Below are 19,865 nucleotides of genomic sequence, written 5' to 3'. Positions count from 1 at the left end.
TGTACCCCGCAGAGGCCTTGGCAACATTAGGAGGCGTATATGAGTATGTAGTCGAACTGCATGATCCCGCTCGGTTTCTCGTGGTAAAGTGAACCGAGAATTATGACCTGAACTCCGGGCGGGGTGGACGTTTCTGAAGGAAATGCAGATCTTATTCTAGGTTCGGCATACAAAGTTGAAATCCTACATTTACGCGTCGCCAAGTAGGAATAGCTCCCATCAATCTTCATGTTTTACCCACCACTAGCCGCCGCTCCCTTGAAACAGCCAGTTTCCCCCACATCGAATTGCAGGGGCTCTTGGCAAGCCTCTCGGATGATTTCTGTGCTCAACGTGAATAGGGATGACATTATTTCAGTTCGCTAGGCTATTTCGGTATTTCACTCAGATGATGACGTGCAAGGATGGCTATCACTAGTGCTGCCGTGACGAAAGGGGAGACGGAATGCCTCGAACCCCTTAATGTGAGCTAAATTGATATACCGAGATTGGTGGAACCAAAGTCCAATGTAGAATAACCCCCGAATTCAATGCAGCGACGGAGCCGAGCTAACGGTAAATCTCCACCGTTCAGGATAGAGGGTTTCAAGTGAAGATTTGGCACTTGAAGCCAGTATATAAGCCACAGATGGAAGGAAATAGTAAAACCCACCGGAGTGTCTGCGACTGTCTGCTTCTGAGCCAACCTGTCGCATCGCAATGTTCTCTCGGGCTTTGGGTGTTGTTGCATTGGCCCTTTGGGCCAAAGTAGCCAATGCTGCATTTGGACTGACAACTAACAGTGGCACTTACGTCGTGGACGCTGGATCGTCGAACCCACTCAAGTTTACCGTCTCCCGCACTAGTTGCGACATCTCGTCGATCAATTTCTATGGATCTGAGCTGCAGTACCAGTCGACCGGTTCGCACATCGGGTCAGGTCTGGGAACTGCTACCGTCAGCGCAACGCAGAGTGGTAGGTTCACTTGTTCTTCAGCGACAGTTCACGAGAAAGGCTGACCATTAAAGGCGATTACATCACGGTCACTTGCGCAACTGATACCCTCACACACTATTATGTTGTGCACAGCGGCGATCCAATCATCTATATGGCCACCTACACTACTGCTGGTAAGTGAGAGCGGGCTGGAGGGATTTGTCCAGTTTGCACTTGGCTGACTTTTACAAGAACCATCTATCGGCGAGTTGCGATACATCGCCCGACTGAATGCGGACCTGCTCCCCAATGAAGAACCCTTTGGTGATGTCTCGACGATTGCTGATGGAACTGCTATCGAGGGCTCGGATGTGGTGGGTAAACCGGACCAGCTGAACTGTGCGAGGCTAACATATTGCAGTATCTTGTTGATGGCGAAACCCGAAGCAAGTTCTACTCCAGTCAGCGATTTATCGATGATCAAAGACATTGTAAGTGTTTCTATGACTGTCCCGGAGAAAAACACTAATCAAAGTCTAGGTGTGTCCGGCAGCGCGCATCGTGTCTGCATGATTATTCCCCAGTATGAGACGTCAGCTGGTGGTCCCTTCCATCGGTATGAGCATTTCTAACTAAATTACCACGCACCCGAGGAAATCTCACTAACATTCTTAGCGACATCAATACCAACAACGTCGGCTCATATACTGGCCTGTACTGGTACATGGTACGATTTATCCACACGACACTCATTTTCACATCTGACAGAAATAGAACTCTGGCCATGTCCAAACCGAAACCTACCGTCAAGGTCTACACGGTCCATACATGATGTACTTTAGCCGCAGCGGTACTCCGTCAACCAACATCGACACTTCGTTCTTCGCCAACCTGGGTATCAAGGGCTATGTCGCTACCTCCGGGCGAGGCTACGTTTCTGGAACCGCTTCCGGTGCCAGTTCCTCCTTTGATTGGGTAATTCACTGGTACAACTCTGCTGCCCAGTACTGGACCTACACATCCTCCAGTGGCTCATTTACTTCACCTGCCATGAAGCCTGGCACCTACACCATGGTCTACTACCAGGGAGAGTTCGCCGTCGCAACTTCGTCGGTAACTGTTACCGCTGGCTCGACCACATCAAAGAGCATCTCCGGAAAAGTGACCACCGGCACGACGATCTTCAAGATTGGAGACTGGGATGGGCAGTATGTAGACTCCACTAATCAACTCCTACACCAAAGCTGACAGCATAGACCAACTGGATTCCTCAATGCCGCCAACCAGCTCCGCATGCACCCCTCTGATACCCGCATGTCCTCTTGGAGCCCCGGTACCTACACGGTCGGTAGCTCTACGACATCCCAGTTCCCGATGGCTATCTTCAAATCAGTGAACTCGCCGATTACCATCAAGTTCACTGCAACTTCATCTCAGACTGGAGCCGCGACCCTGAGGATCGGTACTACCCTTTCCTTTGCTGGTGGTCGGCCACAAGCTACCGTAAGAGCCTACTCCAACTCAATCGGATATACAAAATTCTGACCCCAAGCTAGATCAACAGCTACACCGGTAGCACCCCGTCCGCACCCACTAATCTCAACTCGCGCGGCGTTACTCGGGGAGCTTACCGCGGCCTGGGAGAAGTTTATGATGTTTCCATTCCCAGTGGCACTATTGTCGCGGGAACCAACACTGTAAGTGGATATTTACTCTGGGGTTACTAGTTCAGATTATTGACATCTCGCAGATTACCATTAACGTTGTTTCTGGAAGCTCTGGCGATACCTATCTGAGCCCCAACTTTGTGAGTATCTCTCAACCATCCCTCCACTATCTGCATGAGCTAATTCGAATTTCAATAGATTTTCGACTGCGTTGAGCTGTTCCAGTGAAGGTCACAAAGCTATCTTCACCTTGAACAGGGCAGAAGTCTATGTTATAGATCAACACTGTTGAGAAGTTATTGAAACTTATTCTCCCCGAAACTCTTAAACAATTAGGACCTGAAACAGTAGTTCTTAAATTGCGCCAAGCTAGTCTAACATTCTAAGTAATATAATTGTTGACAGGATTCATCAAATCACTTGCTCAAGATCTTTTGGATCAAGACCGCCAGCTCCTTTGGCCGTGTCGAAGTAACACAATGGCCAGCATCAATGCTGAAAACGCGGACCTTTTTGCCACTGCGCTGCTCAATGAGATCTATCGTCTCCCTTTGGAAAGCCCGCGGAAGCAAGACATCTCGTTCGCAGAACACCCATGACGATGGGATGTCCAAGTAGGCTGCATAAGTAAGTTTATCTCTAAAGCTCTTCGCCGAATGATCGCTATGCCCTTTCGCGAATTCCAACGCCTGATCCCAGGGAACATCATTGTAATTCGCTTTCGCGCATCCCTCGTCTTCGAGAACCATGTATTCACCCTGGATAAGTCAGAATGGGAATAATTAACGCGAGTTATATGTGGAGATTTCTTACCTCAACGGGAAATTGGTCAAGGCCAAGTTTTCCCGCAACGTCAAGGGCAGTTTCACCCACTGCGGGGGTGAGAGTGCTGATATTGACGATCTCCACAATACCGCCGGCCTTTCCAGCTTTCGATCGGTCGGACTTCAGAAGACCCTTGGCGCTTTCATTGGCGACGATCCCGCCATATGAATGAGGTATAAGGACGATGTCTTTTCCCTGGTCGGCTAACTTTGAGATAACTTCGCGAAAATGAGATGCATCATCGTACATAGATGACGACGGTGATGACTCTCTCCGAATAGCAGATTGCAGTGGCTCGACGATGGCTTCGAAATCAAGCGATCGGAGGTTGTCGACGAAATTTTTGTAAAGGGCTGGGGGCGAAAAAGAACCCGGGATGACCACGAGAGTTGGTTGGGACATGTTTTCGTAGGAATGAGTTAAATATGGTTCAAAATCGAATGGTTTGTGGATTTACTTCATGACTATTTCAGTGATGCAGTGACCTCTCCTTAAATAATTGCTCCCCGACTAGTCAGAAACGTAGTTTGATTGCCTGGAATATTCCTTTGCCTTCTCCAACTCCAGTGTTTCTCTCCGGTTGGCAGAATTTGTCATGTTATCTTGAAATTGGTAAAATCCTTCGGGGCCTATTTATCCCGCGGTCGCAAGATGAATTCTGAATGGACAGCAACAATTGCGAGACACATTTTAGTGGGTAGGTTGGCGGGTGGATCGGGCCGATTGTGCACTGGCACGGCGACATAAATTTGGCCCCCACTGGGATGCGGAAGATATGAAGCCAATTCCTACTAGTAACTAGTGTGATTACTCAAGCATTCAATATGTGATCGTTAAAAATTTTAGTCTACTGAATTGCGATCTCTTTCAAAAACGGGATTATATTGCGAAATAGCCCTGTAGATCAATCGATTTCGTAAATCAAATATGTGCACATTAGACGCCATGTACCGGTGGACACTCGCGAAGTAAGGGAATACTTTAGCAAGTTCTACACTCTCCAATGAACCATTCTTCCCCCAACCCAAACAGCCTTAACATTCCGATCATCTCCACTCCAAACCCACTTCTGGATCTTCTCTTCCCAAGACTCAGTTCCAAAGATATCCACATTACCAACAGGTCCAGATTGAATCAGACTGGTACATGGTCCCCCGTTCATATTAGCAGTAGAAGAAAGCGGAGATGCACCATTCATTCTCACAGAGCCCAGCTGAATCAACTGCGCATCCATAATCATCCCGATCTCAAACCCGCCAATATCGTCTTCCATGTTGACGACAGCAGCTCCGCCACGGGTGGCCAGGTATAAACTCTCAGCGACGGATAGCTTCTCTGCTCCGTCAACAGATTTGCTGCTGTTACAGGTATGGGAATGGTACTCAACATAGTCTTTCGTGTGGCCGAGTAGTCGCGAGGAAAGACAGGCTTGTCTGGCGGCTTCTAGGATGGAAGGACTATAGCCACCACTCACGTCCGTGCCTAAGCCAACGGTGATGCCTTCGTTGAGATAGTCTCGTACTGGGGCAATTCCGGAGCCCAGGGCCGAGTTGGAGGCAGGGCAGTGTGAGATCTTCGCATCACGCGCCTTGACGAGCGTTCGCTCCTCCTTTGAAAGGTGTACCGCGTGCGCGAGAATAGTCCGCGGCGTGAGCAGATTGTGCTGATCGTAAACGGCCGTATAGCTTTCTGCTTCGGGGAAGAGGTCTTTCACCAAGGCCACTTCGTTCTTGTTTTCCGCAATGTGTGTCTGGATGTGCAGCGGGGGGTTATAGCTAGCTGCCAATTGACCAAGGGCAGTAAGAGAAGGTCGGGAGCATGTTGGCGCGAAACGGGGCGTGACAATCGGTTTCACGAGAGCGCCTTTCGGGTCCAGAGTGTGGATGTACCGAATCGTATCCTTTGTCGCGGACAGAGAATCCTCGGCGGAGAGATCTCTGTAGTAGTCAGGGCAAAAGCCTGGCTCATCCATACACACTCGGCCGATGAAAGCGCGCTGGCCCCGTGTTTGGCAAATTGCAGCCAAGGCATTTGTTGCTGGGACGTGGACTGTCGCGAAATACGATGCGCAGGTTGTGCCATGAGCGAGTGTGCGTGAAACGACCTGGTCGTACTTAAGTAGTGCTGATTCTGGTGCATCCTCTGGCTTCTGGGCCTGGCTTTGGCCCTTCACGGTTGGCTGTGTGCCGAAACCTGATTCTACTGGAAAAGTGTAGGTCTCTAGCCAGTCCAGTAAGGTTGAGGAGCCGAAGAGGCCTGCATTTGGGTATTGAGGGGCATGGATGTGAGTATCTGCAATTGTTAGTAAAGGCTTTCATGAGACATGTTGAATGATGGCAAATATTCGCGCTTACCGATGAATCCAGGGAAGAAAAATTCGTTCTTATCTTCGCGTGCCTCGACGATCTTCACATTGGTCGCGCCCCCAAGATTGCCATTCGTCCTTCCATCAACATCAACCCAGCCATTTTTGCTCATAAACCCAGTAAATGCTTCATCACCTTGGACTTTCCAGTCGTATCCCTTGATCCGACCGCTCTCGGCGGAAACCCACAGGATACCCTGAGTGCGCTGAAGCTCTGGTTTAGGCGGTGTTGAGGTCAAGTCTGAGTCGGGCAGCCGACCAAGCTGGATGAATGTTCCCCGGTAAACAGTGAATTCGTATTCTCGTCTCATATTGAAGAATGTTCCTCTTCAAATTCAAAACAAGGGCAGTGTATGGCAGATTTCAAAACGTTTGGCGTGTATTGGCCACCAGTAATGCGATGCGATGCGATACGATGCGATGCGATGCGACGCGATGCGATGCGGTATCAAGAATGCAGATCAAAATCCAAGTGCATCCGATCTATTAACTCAAGTACATGCCGACCAGGTCAAAAAATATTCCAACGAGCGGATGCGGGCCTGATATATCCTCGTTCAAGGGTCAAAGCTTAGTGAAGGTGGCGGTAACGTCGCCTGATAAAACACCCTTCCGAACGCCGAGTTCTGTTCCAGGTCTGGGGTAGGGCTATCAAGGTTATTCCTTCTGCATTCGACAGCCTTCTCCGCAGTGCCCTTGCATCGAAGCCTTCTAGCAAATTGTTTCAAGGTCGTAGTCGTGAGCGATCAACAGGGCAGAGTTCGTGGCGGGGATCGGCAGTTTCCGACTATTGTGACGTATCTTTACATTTATTACGGGCATGGTGAAGTTGTTTTGGTGGCAGATTAGTTCAAGTGGGATGGAACTTGTGTATTGTATTGTCATTTGGCAGCTGATAAGAAACTTGCGGGCAAACACGGGGTTTTAATGCGGGCGAGCGGCGTTTGTCATCCGCCTTTTCCTGTGCAACTGACCTCCAGCAACGATGGTTCACCACATTAGTTACCAGGTGTTCGTATAGTCGCGTCTGGCTGAGGGAATGGCATGATAGTGATGGTAACGTTACTGGTACCTACCCAGGAAGCGATCGGCTCCCTGAGCCTGCGTGAGTTGGTCCCCCGCTGCCTTCCGCGATCCTAAGTGATATGCTTGCCTACCCTTGGTCCTTTGCTTGGCCGATAGCACACTTCTTTGTTGGTTTCACTTCCTCCATCAATAAAGATTTTACAATAATCCGTGTGCAAATTAATAGAGGGAACACTGGGTTGATTGCACCCATCACGCACCGCACATAAGAGGAAAGGAAAGTATGAAAATCCGGGTCAGGGTTAATGGGGTGTATATGACATAAAATCTTGTGTTTACTTACAAATTTCTATTTTCTGGGTTGACTATTGTTGTATTTCCATTGTAGTCAATATCCTCTCCTCGGTCCGATTCAACGACTAATTGTTGTGAGCTAGGATAAAACGCGGATGACCTTTCCGAGAAATCGGCTGGAGCAGCGACATTTCCTGATTGAGCGTATTGGCTCCATTATAATGATAAATTCGCTCCTGCATGTTGACGAAGTTCATATTCTTTCCTCGGAAATCTTTATCTGACGATATTTGTACTAGAGAAGAAAATGCCTACCGCCCAGTACCCGGAGCCTTCGAACGCAAGCTGTGTATGTGTTAAACTGGAGTGATGGGGAGAGAACGTTAAAAAGGGAGATTGCTGACATTGTTCCAGCTTTCTTATGCACCTGCATCTTCAGAGAGACAACTCTTGAAAGCAGCCCTCGCGGAGCTTGAAAGTACTGTCACTCAAATCCCCAGTATTATCAACGGTGAACGGATATACAGTGGTCGCAAAAGCACCCAGGCAAATCCTTGGAATGGAAATGGTTCCCCGCTCGCAGAGTATCATGAGGTAGAATCGAATATTGTCAAGACCGAGGCCATTCCCGGTGCACTAGAGGCGAGAAAGAAGTGGGCCAATATGTCCTTCAAAGATAGATCGGCCATCTATCGCAAAGCCGCCAAGCTTGTCGAAACTCCAAAATATCGTTGGAAGTTGATGGCGGCAACAATGATTGGACAAGGGAAAACATGTGGACAGGCTGATGGCGATTGCATCGCCGAGGTCATCGACACTCTCAATTTCCACGTCTATTTTTGCGCCCAGCTATACGATCAACAGCCTATCAAGCAGTATGATTCATCGACTAGTAGGCTGGATTATCGGCCCCTGGAAGGCTTTGTTCTTGCCATCTCGCCATTTAACTTCACGGCCCTCGGAACACATATTGCCTTTACGCCCGCTATCCTGGGAAATGTGATCTTGTGGAAACCTTCACCCATGGCGGTCCTGTCTAATTACATCATATATCAAATTATGGAGGAGGCGGGCCTGCCCAAAGGTGTTGTCCAGTTCTTGCCCCAGGCTGATCCGACCACAGTTGTCGAGCCAGCCCTTACTAGCCCGCATTTTGCCGGACTTCATTATACTGGATCTTCTACCGTCTTGAGGACGCTTTGTATTCAAATTGGCGCCAACACCAATATCTACAAAAGCTTCCCTCGGATTGTAGGCGAAAGTGGTGGTAAAAACTTTCATCTCGTCCACAATTCTTGCAAGGATGACTGTGACTGGATCGCCTCTGCTGCTGTACGCTCAGCATTTGAATTCCAGGGCCAAAAGTGCAGTGCTATGTCTCGCTTCATTGTCCCTAGATCCATGTGGCAACAAGGTGACTTGAAAAAAGCTCTCATTAGAGAAGCAGAGCGGATGACACACGGAGATGATGTGAAAGCGCTGCACCATCCATTGGGTCCGATGATCTCGGAAGCTTCATTTGAAAGATTTAAGGATTTTGTTCAAAATACATTGGATGAGGGCCACGCCTTGATCTATGGAGGCGATACTGATGGCAAAAAAGGGTTTTTCGTCCAACCCGCCATTTTCGAGTTGAACAATCCCGGGAAAAATGCCAGATCGAATCTCATGACGAAGGAGCTTTTTGGCCCTTCGTTCGCCGTTCAGGTATATGATGACGCTGCGCCGTCGGGATTTGAAGATATTTGTAAAGTAATTGATTCTACCTCCGAGTATGGTTTGGCGGGTTCACTCTTCGCCCGCGATAGAGAAGCCATAAATATCGCAGACCAGCACCTCCGAGATTCTGTTGGAATGTTTTGCATCAATGACAAGAGCACTGGAGCGGTTATCGGTGCGCACCCCTTCGGCGGGGCCCGATCTAGTGGAACGAATGACAAGGCAAACTCCGTGAATGTTCTCCTGAGGTTTTCGAGTCCGCGCTGCGTGAAGGACTCCTATGTGAGCAGCAGCGAAACTCTAGGCATTTGTCACATTCCGGAGTAATACATACGAGACTTCATAGTTTAACGAGATGACCGAGGAAATTAAAGCTTCAATTTTTTATGCACCAGATAATGTCTGGGAACTCCTGGTGGTCTCCTCCTTCCTTCAATTTAGAGAAAGTCGGGGCGTAAAGGGAATGTCCGGGACTACCCTTAATCGTCGGGAATAATCGCCTCGCTTCTATCACTTGGATTGTATTGTAAACGAAAATCAGTCCATATGACCTCTCTGGCCTGAGCAAAAATAATATTAGAACATATGTTAATTTGAATTTGGAAAGAAAAATAGCCGAATTAGCTAGCGTCGTAGTTTCGCAGATTCTTGTTGTACATTGTCTTGATTGCCAGCTTCATGACGGCCAAGAACGTTTCAATTTCAATTGAATTATCTTCACTATGCCAGTTAGGCTTTTTCGACATTTTCGAGACACCGGTACTGAAGTATGAATGTCCCATTAAAGACGCCATGTTGCGAAAGCCCTTGTGATTGGGAGTGTTCGGTAGGATTTCCACCATTACCGATCCAGGTGGCAAGAAAGTCCCGTGAGCTAGGCCTGCTCCATGAACCCCTGCAAGAACATCTGTCTGTTGAATTATTTTCAATTGCTCCCTAAAGGAAATTGCCGCAAAATCAATCAATTGGATGTTGACAAGAGGAAAGTAATTTTGCAGCTCCTTCAGGTACTTTTCCTGATCGACAAGCCTCTGACCACCAACCCCGTCTATAAAAGTCAAGGTGAGCTTATCACTCTGCCGATGTTTCGTTTTCTGGAGACTATAAAACGCCAATACTCGATTGACAAACGTATTCAAAAGTGCGGATGATTTGCATGTGTTGATCTCCCAATCACCCTGCCAGAGAGGATTGCTTTCCCCGCCAAGCGGAACTATGATGTTCTCAAATCTTGTATTGGGTGAGACGTTTTTCATCCGAACGACTTGTTTCTTGGCGAAGAGTGACCACAACTCATAGTATGGACCATCCTCATGATCATCGAGAATGACTACTTGTGTGTTTTCGGCATCGCTCTTGGAGATGAAGGGCGTGGAAGGCATGTTTGGCTGCAATGTCATGTGAAGAACATCCAAACTCAGCAGCATAGAATAAATCTCCAACAAGCTGTGCCACAAATTGGTCGCACTTTTTCGTTTGACTAAAATGGTATAATTCTGAGACTTTTGTGGCCAGAACTCGGCTTCATGTTTCATTTTAACCAAGCCATCGAGGACTCGGCTCGGCACAGTGTCATACCAGTATTTATGGAAGACATTGAGCTCGAGAGGTTTCGAATTTGATTCTGTCTTCCTTGTACACGTCAGGTTGCAATCCAACTGAAACTTGCCATCTTCTGGTAGAAACTTGGCTTTTTTGCCAAAACAGAACGAGTCCCATCGATTCACGACCTGAGAGTGAAAGCAGGTCAAAGCCTGTGACTCATTGCAATACTGCGTTGCGGAATCACGAAGTTTTTCGAGATACTTAGTTTCAAACCGCTCTGCACAGAAAGGCACTTTATCGGGAACAGTGGTGTATGGTGCAGGAAGAACTGGAACGTGTTCTTCCTCCGCAGCGGAGACGGTCGTTGGCGGTCCCGTATACTCAATAACTGGTGTATTTTGAATGACTGGCTGCAATTGGTGGAGCTGGGCGAACAGGAACACCGACGCCAGCACAAGGAATCCAAGAAGCAGCAAGGAGCGCCCTTTACCGCGACTGCTGAAGCCTATCAGCGGCATGTTTCGTGAGCTTGAAGGGCCCTGCTTTGGGCTCTAATTCGGGCGTTGGAAGCAGAAAACGGTCTCAAATTTTCCCTTTTACAAAGGAAACTCACTGTTATGTATGATTGGCATAAAAAGCTAGCCCCCAAACGTTCAGTTAGAGAACTTTCTGAGGAACATGAACAAAGCACCTCAAGTGCTCCACCACAGGCCAGGATAGAATGCGATGACCAATATGATTGGGAAAAGGAATGGATTAGATCCATATTTACTACCCTCGAGCGGTTGAGATGGGTCCAAAATCATGGAGAAACTGGATAATTATCTGGACTATCTTTGGCCCCCAAATGTTAGCTCGGCTAGGCGGGTTCGGTTCGGCGGGAAAAGAGAGAGCCCTGATGTGATTTTAGAAACAAAAACCTATCTCCACACTCAAATGAAGCAGTGTGAGTTGAGGGCTGCTGAGCAGATGAAAAGAAGACGACCGCCAAGCGCAAGATAAGTGTGGCGTTGATTCAGCAGGAATCACAAAGGTTGCGCAGCCCCAAGTGGGTACCCAAGTCTTGACATTCGAGCCGAAAATAGATCGGCGAGGGAAGGAATGACAAACGAAGGCGAGTCTACCCCACAAGACCCTCTTTTATTCGTCATTTTTGGGGCCGCTCTCGCTCGAAAGGCCCCTCCTTACCTCCTATTTTGCCTTGCCTAATGTACATCAACGGGGAGAAGTGGTCGTTTGTACGAGCATAGGCAAATGATTCGATTGGTCAGATCCGGAATACATAGTGGCCTAAGCCATATCCGGATTGCCGATAGATGCCTTCATTCCGGAAATCAGCAACAGCTTCAATATAGACGTTACAATTTCGCATTGTTGTCCTACTCCCAGTAAAGCTCTGCGCTTTGGTCCTGATTGTTTAGATGCCATTTCCATCATGGCTCGCTAGACATTATCCAGTCTATATTATCTGCATACTATAAGTGAAAATGATTTATCATAATTCATTTTTGTATGGATCAGCCCCTCGCCCTGGAGTTCCAAGGTGTAAATATATATATGTAACTGCGGACCAAAGTACTGTTTGATGATGTCCAAGTTCAAGTTTCTTATCGGTACTTCCATTGTCTTCCTATTCCTCTTAATTTCAGTTTCCAAGGTTCTACTACGGGATTCGATCATTCCTGGTAGTCATTAGGGCTTCTTCACGGTCATGATACAAACATAGTCATTCCTTTGCTTTCCAATCGGATCCGGGGTCCGAACATTCTGCGAGGCACATCCTGCCGAATAGCTAACACTCCTCTCCTCGGGCCGAGATACAGATACGATAGGAACTATTGCATGGGACAAAACAGTGAGATATGTTTGTTTACTTGCGGGGTAGCAGTTGACTCTTTCAAATATTCAAGTAAAAAGTCATATTGTTGTCAACCAAGCGAACAATTTCATGACAAGAAATCCACATCAAAACTAACAATGGACGCCGAATTACGAGTTACCATTATTGGCTGCGGTAAGCAAAGTACCGAATCATGACTCCGGCTGTCTAATTAGCTTATTCACAAAATCGAACAGGCACCCTTGGGACTGCAATCGCTACCGGCATGCTGGAACCGAGGAGCGACAATGGACCTCATGTGAAGCATCTTACAGCCACCGTCGGAACAGAATCATCTAAACAGCGCGTTGAGGAAACTTTCGACGCGAGTCTACATCGTATCACAGTTCTCACAAAGCAGGAGAACGTACGTGCAATCCAAGATGCGAACATTGTCTTCCTGGCAATGAAACCAATCAAGCGCGCTGAAGTTTTCGCGGAGCCAGGTTTCAAAGAGACCTTGCGAGGTAAATTTATCGTCAGCATTATGGCAGGAATTACCACGAAAGAGGTGGAGCGTTTAGTCCTTGGAGGCGAACCATCGGACAGTGAGACACCAATCCAAGCTGTCCGCGCAATGCCTAACATGGCTGCCAGAATCCGAGAAGCTGTGACACTTTGGACGGGAAGCATCGGGACTACGAAACGCAATTTGAAAATTGCATCCTGGATATTTAGTCAAGTCGGAGAGGCGTATGAAATCCCAGAGGGGTCTTTTGACATTTGCGCTGTGCTAGTGGGTTGCGCGGGTTCTCTACTGCTCCTCGCAATCGACGGACTGTTGGATGCAGCCGTTGCCGAAGGCGTTCGAAGACCGGAAGTGCAAAATCTTGTTGTGAACAGTGCCATTGGAATGATGAAACTTGTCCCTGCAGGCGACCACCCTGGCGTTCTACGGGAGAAGATCGCATCTCCCGGTGGTTGCTCCATTCGGGCTCTTTTGGAACTTGAGAAACTGGGTGTTCGTTCAGCATTCACTACTGCTATCCTAGCAGCAGCTGAAAAGTCGAAAAGTATGTCATCATCTTAGTTCACATGCTCCGTCGCATAGAGCTTAGAATTGAAACCTTGATTCGATATTTGCCAAAGGAAGAAGAATATTTCCGCAGCGTATTTTCGGAGATAGACTAAAATATTTGGAGCGCCAGGTCGGTGGATACCTACATGTCCTCAATATCTTAGTAGCCTTTTGAATGTATGAATGTACTAGGTTACCGTCGGGGACCTGGTCCGAGATTAGAAAACCCCAAGGCTAAGCGCAAATACATAAATATCTGTAACCGCCCGTTTGTCTTGTCAAGCATCCGCATCATCTCTGTTTGCCTTCTTTCAAAAACTATACCCCTGCATTCTACCTGTTTCCAAGATGGCGATTGCTGGTCGGCCTGTTCATCTGGCATTCCTCGGCTGCGGTTAGTAATGTAGCGCACATGATGTCAATTTCAGCTAACACTCCCTTCTAGGACATATTGGGAGTGCTTTGCTTGCAGCGATACTTCCATCCATTAATCAGCCTCGAAGTCCAATTTCCAAAATAACGGTTGCTCTGAACAGCCGTGACGCACAAAAACAACTCCAAAAATCATTTGACGGCAGGATTTCCTCGGAGAGCTTTGTCTGTGGACGAAATATTGAGGTGGTCAACAATGCCGATGCTGTTTTATTTGCTTTTCCCCAGAAAAGATCCATGAAGTCCTCGGCGAAGGCAATATGAGACAGGCCTTGAGGCACAAATCCATGATTAGCATTCTAGCACGGACTCGACGCGCCGACATAGTGCAAACCATCAGAGGGGACAGAGATGATCTTCAAAAGTTTACACATGATGATCTTCGAATTGTTCGCGCAATGCCAACAATGGGAGTCGAAGCGCATGAATCGGCAACTCTGATAACAAATAGAGGTACGCGCGAGGAGAAGCTGGTTATAGAACTGGCCACATGGATCTTCAATCAGGTTGGCAAGGTTTTCCCTGTTTCTAGTGAATACTTCGACGCTGCGACCGGAATGAGCGCATTTTCCAACGCGCTGATGGCCTTGGCGGTGCAGAAAATTTCACAAAAGGCTGTTTCCGAAGGTGTCCCCGAAGATCGTGCTATTGCCATAGCATCTCAATGCTTTCGTGGAATGGCTAGCCTCATGCTCTCTGGAACTACGCCAGAGAACCTGAAATGGTCCCTTTCTGCACCAGGAAGCATCACAGGGCAGGCGATATCCAATCTTGAGAACAGCCAACTGTCCGAAATTCTGGAACGCACTGCTTCTACGGCGATAGCTCGAGCTAGGGATTATGGGAAGAATTGATAGCTTTCTTAATATGGGATACCTAAAGATGCGGGAGTGCGAATGTCCATACGATATACCTACTATTCATTCTATGTTCATAGTATTCTTTGAAACATCTCCTGCGAGATTGAATTATTCCAAGATTCCACATACTAGCCATTACGCACGCTAGAAAATGTACGTGCATATGAGAATGACTAGGCAAAAATGGAAACATTCCACTACGAACGCAGGAACACCGGCCGAGATTCTCGGCCGAGCCCTGTAGCAGTCACGATGACTTCGCGACCGTCGACGGGTGTTTGAAAACCGTAGATGATATTTGGCCGTAGTGGCAAGTGGCGCGTGGTTATTGTCCGTTGTTGTTATTGTTTTGGTTTATTACCGTTTTAAGGCGTAGATTGCGCGTTTTTGAGGGTTTTGCTTGGGGTTACGCTGTTCGTATCGTATTTTTGGCTACTAATGATTGTAATCTTTGCATAGTCTTACTTCTGCTCTGACATTCCGATCCTTTTCACTTTAGTTGGTGTGCTTGAAACAAGGCCGACAATCTTCTAGCATCGGGGTACCCATCCGCCCTGTATAGTAACTACTAGAAGCTTTTCGAACCATGCTGTTTTGAAAACTCGGATATGGACCCGAGTGACATGTCACATTCTTGTAACTAATGCCACGGCCCAAGGTCAACTATTTCATGTTGTCAATAAAAAAACACTTTCATAAGAGCCGTATAATCTAATTTGACGATTAGGCTTTTCGATTCACTATGACAAAGCTCGAAAATTAATTTCCCACAATAAATCTGATTTTCCTTGCATTATGAAACAGTAGCTAGGAATTGCATGATTCGTGCTTAAAAGGCAATAGACGCCGCCAAATTTCGCGTCCCAGTCGCGCCCTCTCTGCTGCTGCACCTCCCGTCCTTCTAGGACTGCTTTATTCTCCGTGGCCCGTCTGGCTAAGAAAGGAAGGCATTCCTTCAGATCTCCATAACTCATTGACTAGTAGAAGAAATGTTTAGCTGAGCCTTCCGGGTTTGGGTGTAAGTTATATATTCTGTACCTTTACAACCAGTGGGAAACCACCCTGCGCCCGAATAGAACCGACAATTTTGTTTGTGAGATCATCTTTCATCCCTATAAGAATGTAAGAACAGAGTCGAGGGCCATCTGGCATTGAACAACGCTGGCTTACCATATAGTTGAGCAAAAGAAATGCTGCCTGCTGCTTCATCGGAAATAACAAGTTGGTCACCATGGGCCTCGCGCCTGGCCAAGCCGTATTTTTCTAGCAGTGCGACTCCGAGATCAACACTGATTGAATTATGAGTCGCCAAGATGGCGCTGAGATTCGAGCGTCCATGCTGCTTGATCTGATCGGATATCGTAGATATGGCTTTCTCAACTCCGTAATTGTAACTCGCGTCAGTCTCTTCTTTGGTAGCCCAAACTGGACCAGGCCCTTCGCGACCTTCTTCTTTCCACCGTGAATTTTCGGTGACCATATAGGCACCTCGAACTTGTTTGAACAGTAGCTTATAGCCCTTTTCCTCGGCGCGCTGAATTTGTTGGTCTAGTAGCTGGGGGTACCTCCGAAGATAAGCTTGGAATGAAGCAATGCAGGTGGGGGGTGCGTCAAGCGAATTGTATTTTCGCATGAGTTCGTCAGAAAGACTATCAATAACAGGCTGATACCATGACTGCTCAGCATCGATAACAATACGCACGTTGGCATCTCTGGCTTTGCTTGCAATCTTATCGAGAACGGCTCTAAGCTCTACCAACTCTGTACGATCGGAATCAGTCACCTCCGTCCCGCTTAGAGCGGCTTCCCAGTCGCCGTCATGGGGTAGTCCAGGGTAAGGAACGTCTTTGTCGAGTCCCTTTTGTTCTCTGGCCCTCAGGATGGCCTTGGAGCCGTTGTAAAGAGCAATTGGATGTGGTAGTAATCCAGTAACTTTGATTCGCACCCAACATCGATTGTCACCGCCAGTATTGGTGGCATACCCTTGTGGCCAGAATGATTTTGCAAGCTTGGCTTGGTAATCAATAGAGGATAGAACATGTTGTGTTTGGTCAAGAATCAACTGAGTGTCCTTGCTGGACCCATCAAGTTCGGCCTCAATATTATACCCCAATAAGGTACCGATTTCCTCTCTTCGTAGGTCTTGAATCTTGTTCGTGCATTCGGATGCTGTTTCACCTCCAAGAAACTGGTTGAAAAACGTTCGCATGACAATGGCTCTAGTCAGGGAAGATATGATCGGGATTCGCGAAAAGAAGTTGTAAAGGGCTTCGCTCATGTCAACCCATGTCGAGGAAGAGCAGAATGCGAAGGCGCTGCAACTTATCAGCTAATATAACTTTAAAAGATAAACGAACTGTGAAATGATTCTAGAATACCTACATCCAGCCTGAAATAAGCTTTGACAGCGAAACATGGGACAGTGCAGTTCTATCGCGCGAATCCTGATCAACATTGTTGCCAGGTCCATTCCATATCAGACCTAGAGTGGTTAGACCAGCAGCACTGGCAACAAGTACAATTCCTTTGTGGCCAAGGCGCGGCCGATAGCCATTAAACACTGGCGCGGTCGCCTTTGAAACAGATCGGGAATAGGAAGGGGAGTGCTTCGGCAAGAGACGGTGTCTACTTAGGAGAGGTATATGTCGCCGCAAAGAATTGAGAGACGACATAGTGAAATTCAACATGAAAAGTTGCGTATGGGAAAAGGGGAGCAGAGGACTGATGGTGAAGGGCAAGATTCAAGAAACTTCAATAAGAATGCGCGCCTCAGCTTCAGCGATTCTCGGCCCGGCGACTCCGTGAACCCTGCAGACGGAAGAATTGTTATTCACTCACAATAGCTTAGGAAACTGTCGCTTTCAGTAATAAATCAATGACGAAAAGATGATTTTTCAGTGCCAAGGCTGCTCGGTCCGAGCAAGCAGCAGAAGGTACCTGGAGTAGATGTATGTCGAGAAGCTTTTGCGATCTTGCCGGACCGAGCAGGCTGCCGTGTCAGCAATGTGACCATTAAGGCAAAATCATTTGAATCATGCCAGGTTGCAATGTGCAGATACTTGGCATTTGTTTCGCGTTCAAGCTCGATCAGGTATTTTCACACCGTAAGCTCGGAGTCTGGCTCAACTCCATAGACGAATCCACTTGTTGGAGGTCAAATGCCTTGAATATATTGAGTCTTTCGAAAGTTCAGATTAGGCTCGGAACTTGTCTTTTAAGTTTGTAGGCACTGCCAATAATTCTGGTAGCCAATACGACACGTTGCAGTGCTAGTCCGGGCCGAGGGGAGAGGGGATAGCGAGAAGATAATACACGGCCTCTTCACCTGCGCATCCCACCAGGCCATTTCCTGTATTTTCATGCTACAATCCACATCATCTCATATCCTGTCTACTTTTCCATAAATTCAACTGAAATGGACGGAATCAAGAAAGATAACCAGCGAACAACACATCATATCGAGCATGGTGGCTTCGAAGAGATGAATTCAACGACTGATCCCAAAACCGAAATCTCAACACAGCAAGACCTTTTCGACGTCGAAGATACTGATATCAACTTCCGCTCTCTGTCATGGCAAGGGGCGGCTATTCTTATTGCTAAACTCCAAATTGGTCTGGGCGCGCTCAGCCTCCCTTCTACATTCCACACACTGGGATTCTTTCCCGGAATACTCTGTTTTGTCGTTCTTTCATGCATGACAACAATTGCTGGCTACGTCAGTGGGAATGCTCGACAATACTTTCCACAGATTCACAGTATCGGCGACGCAGCAGAGATGATACTCGGAACAGCGGCAAAAGAGGTGATGGGTGTGATATACTATCTCTACCTTACTTTGGTCGCCGGCGCCGGACTGCTTACTACGTCTGTGGCTCTGAACGCGTTATCCGACAATGGCGCATGTACAACAGTATTTGTCGCTGTCGCATGCGCTGCTGCCTTTATATTTGGAACGTCATTCCGGTCTCTGGAAAGGGTTTCTTGGCTGAGCTGGGTGGGCGTTGCTGGTATAATTATTGCTATTTGGGTCACAGCCATTGCCTGCCTGGCCCAGGATCATCCAGCAGCAGCTCCATTAAACAGCCATGTCCCTCTTGATCTGGAAATTCGCGTATTCCCTAGGACGAATTTTTCACAGGCCATGGGAGCTGTATCCAGTCAGCTGTTTGCTGTTGGGGCGAGTGGCACCTTCTTCTCCGTTTCGGCCGAGATGAAAAGACCCGAATTATTCACACGGGCTCTCATTTGCGGCCAATCATTCATTGTCGCTACTTGCATTATTATTGCATCTATAGTCTATGGAAAGGTTGGCCAGTATCTTTCAAGTCCAGCCTTAGGGTCCGCCGGCCCCCTGATCAAGAAGATCGCCTATGGAATTGCCTTGCCGGGTCTGGTGGTAACAGCAATCCTATGGAGTCATGTTGCTGCGAAATATTGGTTTGTTAGGATCCTACGTGGGACGCCCCATCTTCAAACAAATACGATAAAGCACTGGGTAACATGGATAGGATCGATGGCCGTGACAGCAGCCCTCGCTTTCATCATTGTGGGAATAATCCCGTTTTTTGATGATTTTTTAAGCTTGGTTGGTGCACTGGTAAACCCTGTTTTCACCGCCATTTTTCCAGGTATCATGATTCTGTTCTTCATTGCTGAAAGACCAACGAGGATTCAAGAATGTGCTAGGAACGATGGGAGTCACGAATACCGAACTACACAATGGTTGCCCCTCGCCTTAGCGAAGTGGAAAGATGGATCAAAGGAGACTATAGCACTCCTTCTGGGAATATTGATGATTCTTGCGGGGGTTTTTATTGTTGTTGGGGGGACATATGCAACCGTGCTCAACATTAAGAACTCATACAATGAAGGGAAAGTATCGGGGTTTTTTTCGTGTGCGGACAACTCTTAGTCCGTCCATTCCCCTGGCGATATTCAAGTTTCGATGCCGCCATGAATGCTGTTTGTGGGGGACTGCGAAATGGACAACCTTTTTGGCTGAACAGACAATGGGCCCTTCTGAATCCAGATTAGTATGTGATCTCTATACGAATTTGGATACACTTAAACTATGTCTACAGTAGTACTGTCAAGGTTTGTAAACTTCTATTGTCTACAATTAGTTACTGCCCTCTAATAGTAGATTGGTACCTATCTAGGAAAGAATATATTATCTATTCTATCTTACGAAGGTACTAGTCTGCTAACTATAGGAAGACGGAGACCAGAGAGGTTAACAACTTGAAGAGATTAGAAACTTTGACAGCACTTTAGACGTAGATGAAGTATATCTAAAGTTCCAAGGTTATATGGAGA

At 47.4% G+C, this 19,865-nt stretch overlaps 9 protein-coding genes across 9 annotated transcripts; 5 read left to right on the top strand and 4 right to left on the bottom strand.

The window, feature by feature from the left end:
* Nucleotides 1–699: 699 nt before the first annotated feature.
* On the top strand, nt 700–2,811 carry rglA (putative rhamnogalacturonase B; the record flags this gene model as incomplete). The annotated part of the gene is made up of 11 exons (XM_056637662.1): nt 700–955; nt 1,009–1,110; nt 1,169–1,290; nt 1,338–1,407; nt 1,457–1,532; nt 1,592–1,643; nt 1,691–2,124; nt 2,173–2,419; nt 2,473–2,613; nt 2,667–2,723; nt 2,782–2,811. 11 exons carry the CDS (start codon nt 700–702, stop codon nt 2,809–2,811), a joined length of 1,587 nt encoding a protein of 528 aa, XP_056481169.1.
* A 188-nt stretch (nt 2,812–2,999) lies between these two features.
* On the bottom strand, nt 3,000–3,810 carry N7509_013024 (alpha/beta hydrolase; the record flags this gene model as incomplete). The annotated part of the gene is made up of 2 exons (XM_056637661.1): nt 3,000–3,341; nt 3,397–3,810. 2 exons carry the CDS (start codon nt 3,808–3,810, stop codon nt 3,000–3,002), a joined length of 756 nt encoding a protein of 251 aa, XP_056481168.1.
* Nucleotides 3,811–4,399: 589 nt separating this feature from the next.
* On the bottom strand, nt 4,400–6,084 carry N7509_013023 (Amidohydrolase 1; the record flags this gene model as incomplete). Its single annotated transcript, XM_056637660.1, has 2 exons — nt 4,400–5,700; nt 5,763–6,084. The coding sequence occupies 2 exons, from the start codon at nt 6,082–6,084 to the stop codon at nt 4,400–4,402; spliced, it is 1,623 nt and encodes a 540-aa protein (XP_056481167.1).
* Nucleotides 6,085–7,400: 1,316 nt separating this feature from the next.
* On the top strand, nt 7,401–9,139 carry N7509_013022 (Aldehyde/histidinol dehydrogenase; the record flags this gene model as incomplete). The annotated part of the gene is made up of 2 exons (XM_056637659.1): nt 7,401–7,442; nt 7,508–9,139. 2 exons carry the CDS (start codon nt 7,401–7,403, stop codon nt 9,137–9,139), a joined length of 1,674 nt encoding a protein of 557 aa, XP_056481166.1.
* A 293-nt stretch (nt 9,140–9,432) lies between these two features.
* On the bottom strand, nt 9,433–10,875 carry N7509_013021 (DUF563 domain protein; the record flags this gene model as incomplete). The annotated part of the gene is made up of 1 exon (XM_056637658.1): nt 9,433–10,875. The coding sequence occupies one exon, from the start codon at nt 10,873–10,875 to the stop codon at nt 9,433–9,435; it is 1,443 nt and encodes a 480-aa protein (XP_056481165.1).
* A 1,587-nt stretch (nt 10,876–12,462) lies between these two features.
* On the top strand, nt 12,463–13,266 carry N7509_013020 (pyrroline-5-carboxylate reductase family protein; the record flags this gene model as incomplete). The annotated part of the gene is made up of 1 exon (XM_056637657.1): nt 12,463–13,266. One exon carries the CDS (start codon nt 12,463–12,465, stop codon nt 13,264–13,266), a length of 804 nt encoding a protein of 267 aa, XP_056481164.1.
* A 680-nt stretch (nt 13,267–13,946) lies between these two features.
* Nucleotides 13,947–14,540, top strand: N7509_013019 (pyrroline-5-carboxylate reductase family protein; the record flags this gene model as incomplete). The annotated part of the gene is made up of 1 exon (XM_056637656.1): nt 13,947–14,540. The coding sequence occupies one exon, from the start codon at nt 13,947–13,949 to the stop codon at nt 14,538–14,540; it is 594 nt and encodes a 197-aa protein (XP_056481163.1).
* Nucleotides 14,541–15,286: 746 nt separating this feature from the next.
* Nucleotides 15,287–17,218, bottom strand: N7509_013018 (uncharacterized protein; the record flags this gene model as incomplete). Its single annotated transcript, XM_056637655.1, has 4 exons — nt 15,287–15,523; nt 15,585–15,658; nt 15,717–16,861; nt 16,929–17,218. The coding sequence occupies 4 exons, from the start codon at nt 17,216–17,218 to the stop codon at nt 15,287–15,289; spliced, it is 1,746 nt and encodes a 581-aa protein (XP_056481162.1).
* Nucleotides 17,219–17,961: 743 nt separating this feature from the next.
* Nucleotides 17,962–19,461, top strand: N7509_013017 (uncharacterized protein; the record flags this gene model as incomplete). Its single annotated transcript, XM_056637654.1, has 1 exon — nt 17,962–19,461. The coding sequence occupies one exon, from the start codon at nt 17,962–17,964 to the stop codon at nt 19,459–19,461; it is 1,500 nt and encodes a 499-aa protein (XP_056481161.1).
* Between the last annotated feature and the right edge of the window lie 404 nt (nt 19,462–19,865).

The sequence above is a fragment of the Penicillium cosmopolitanum genome (assembly GCF_028827165.1).
Source record: "Penicillium cosmopolitanum strain IBT 29677 chromosome Unknown utg000012l:1.0-3308103.0:1.0-3310761.0, whole genome shotgun sequence".
NCBI lineage: Eukaryota > Fungi > Ascomycota > Eurotiomycetes > Eurotiales > Aspergillaceae > Penicillium > Penicillium cosmopolitanum.
The sequence above is the reverse complement of the archived record's forward strand: the minus strand, read 5'-3'. Positions and strand labels throughout refer to the sequence as shown.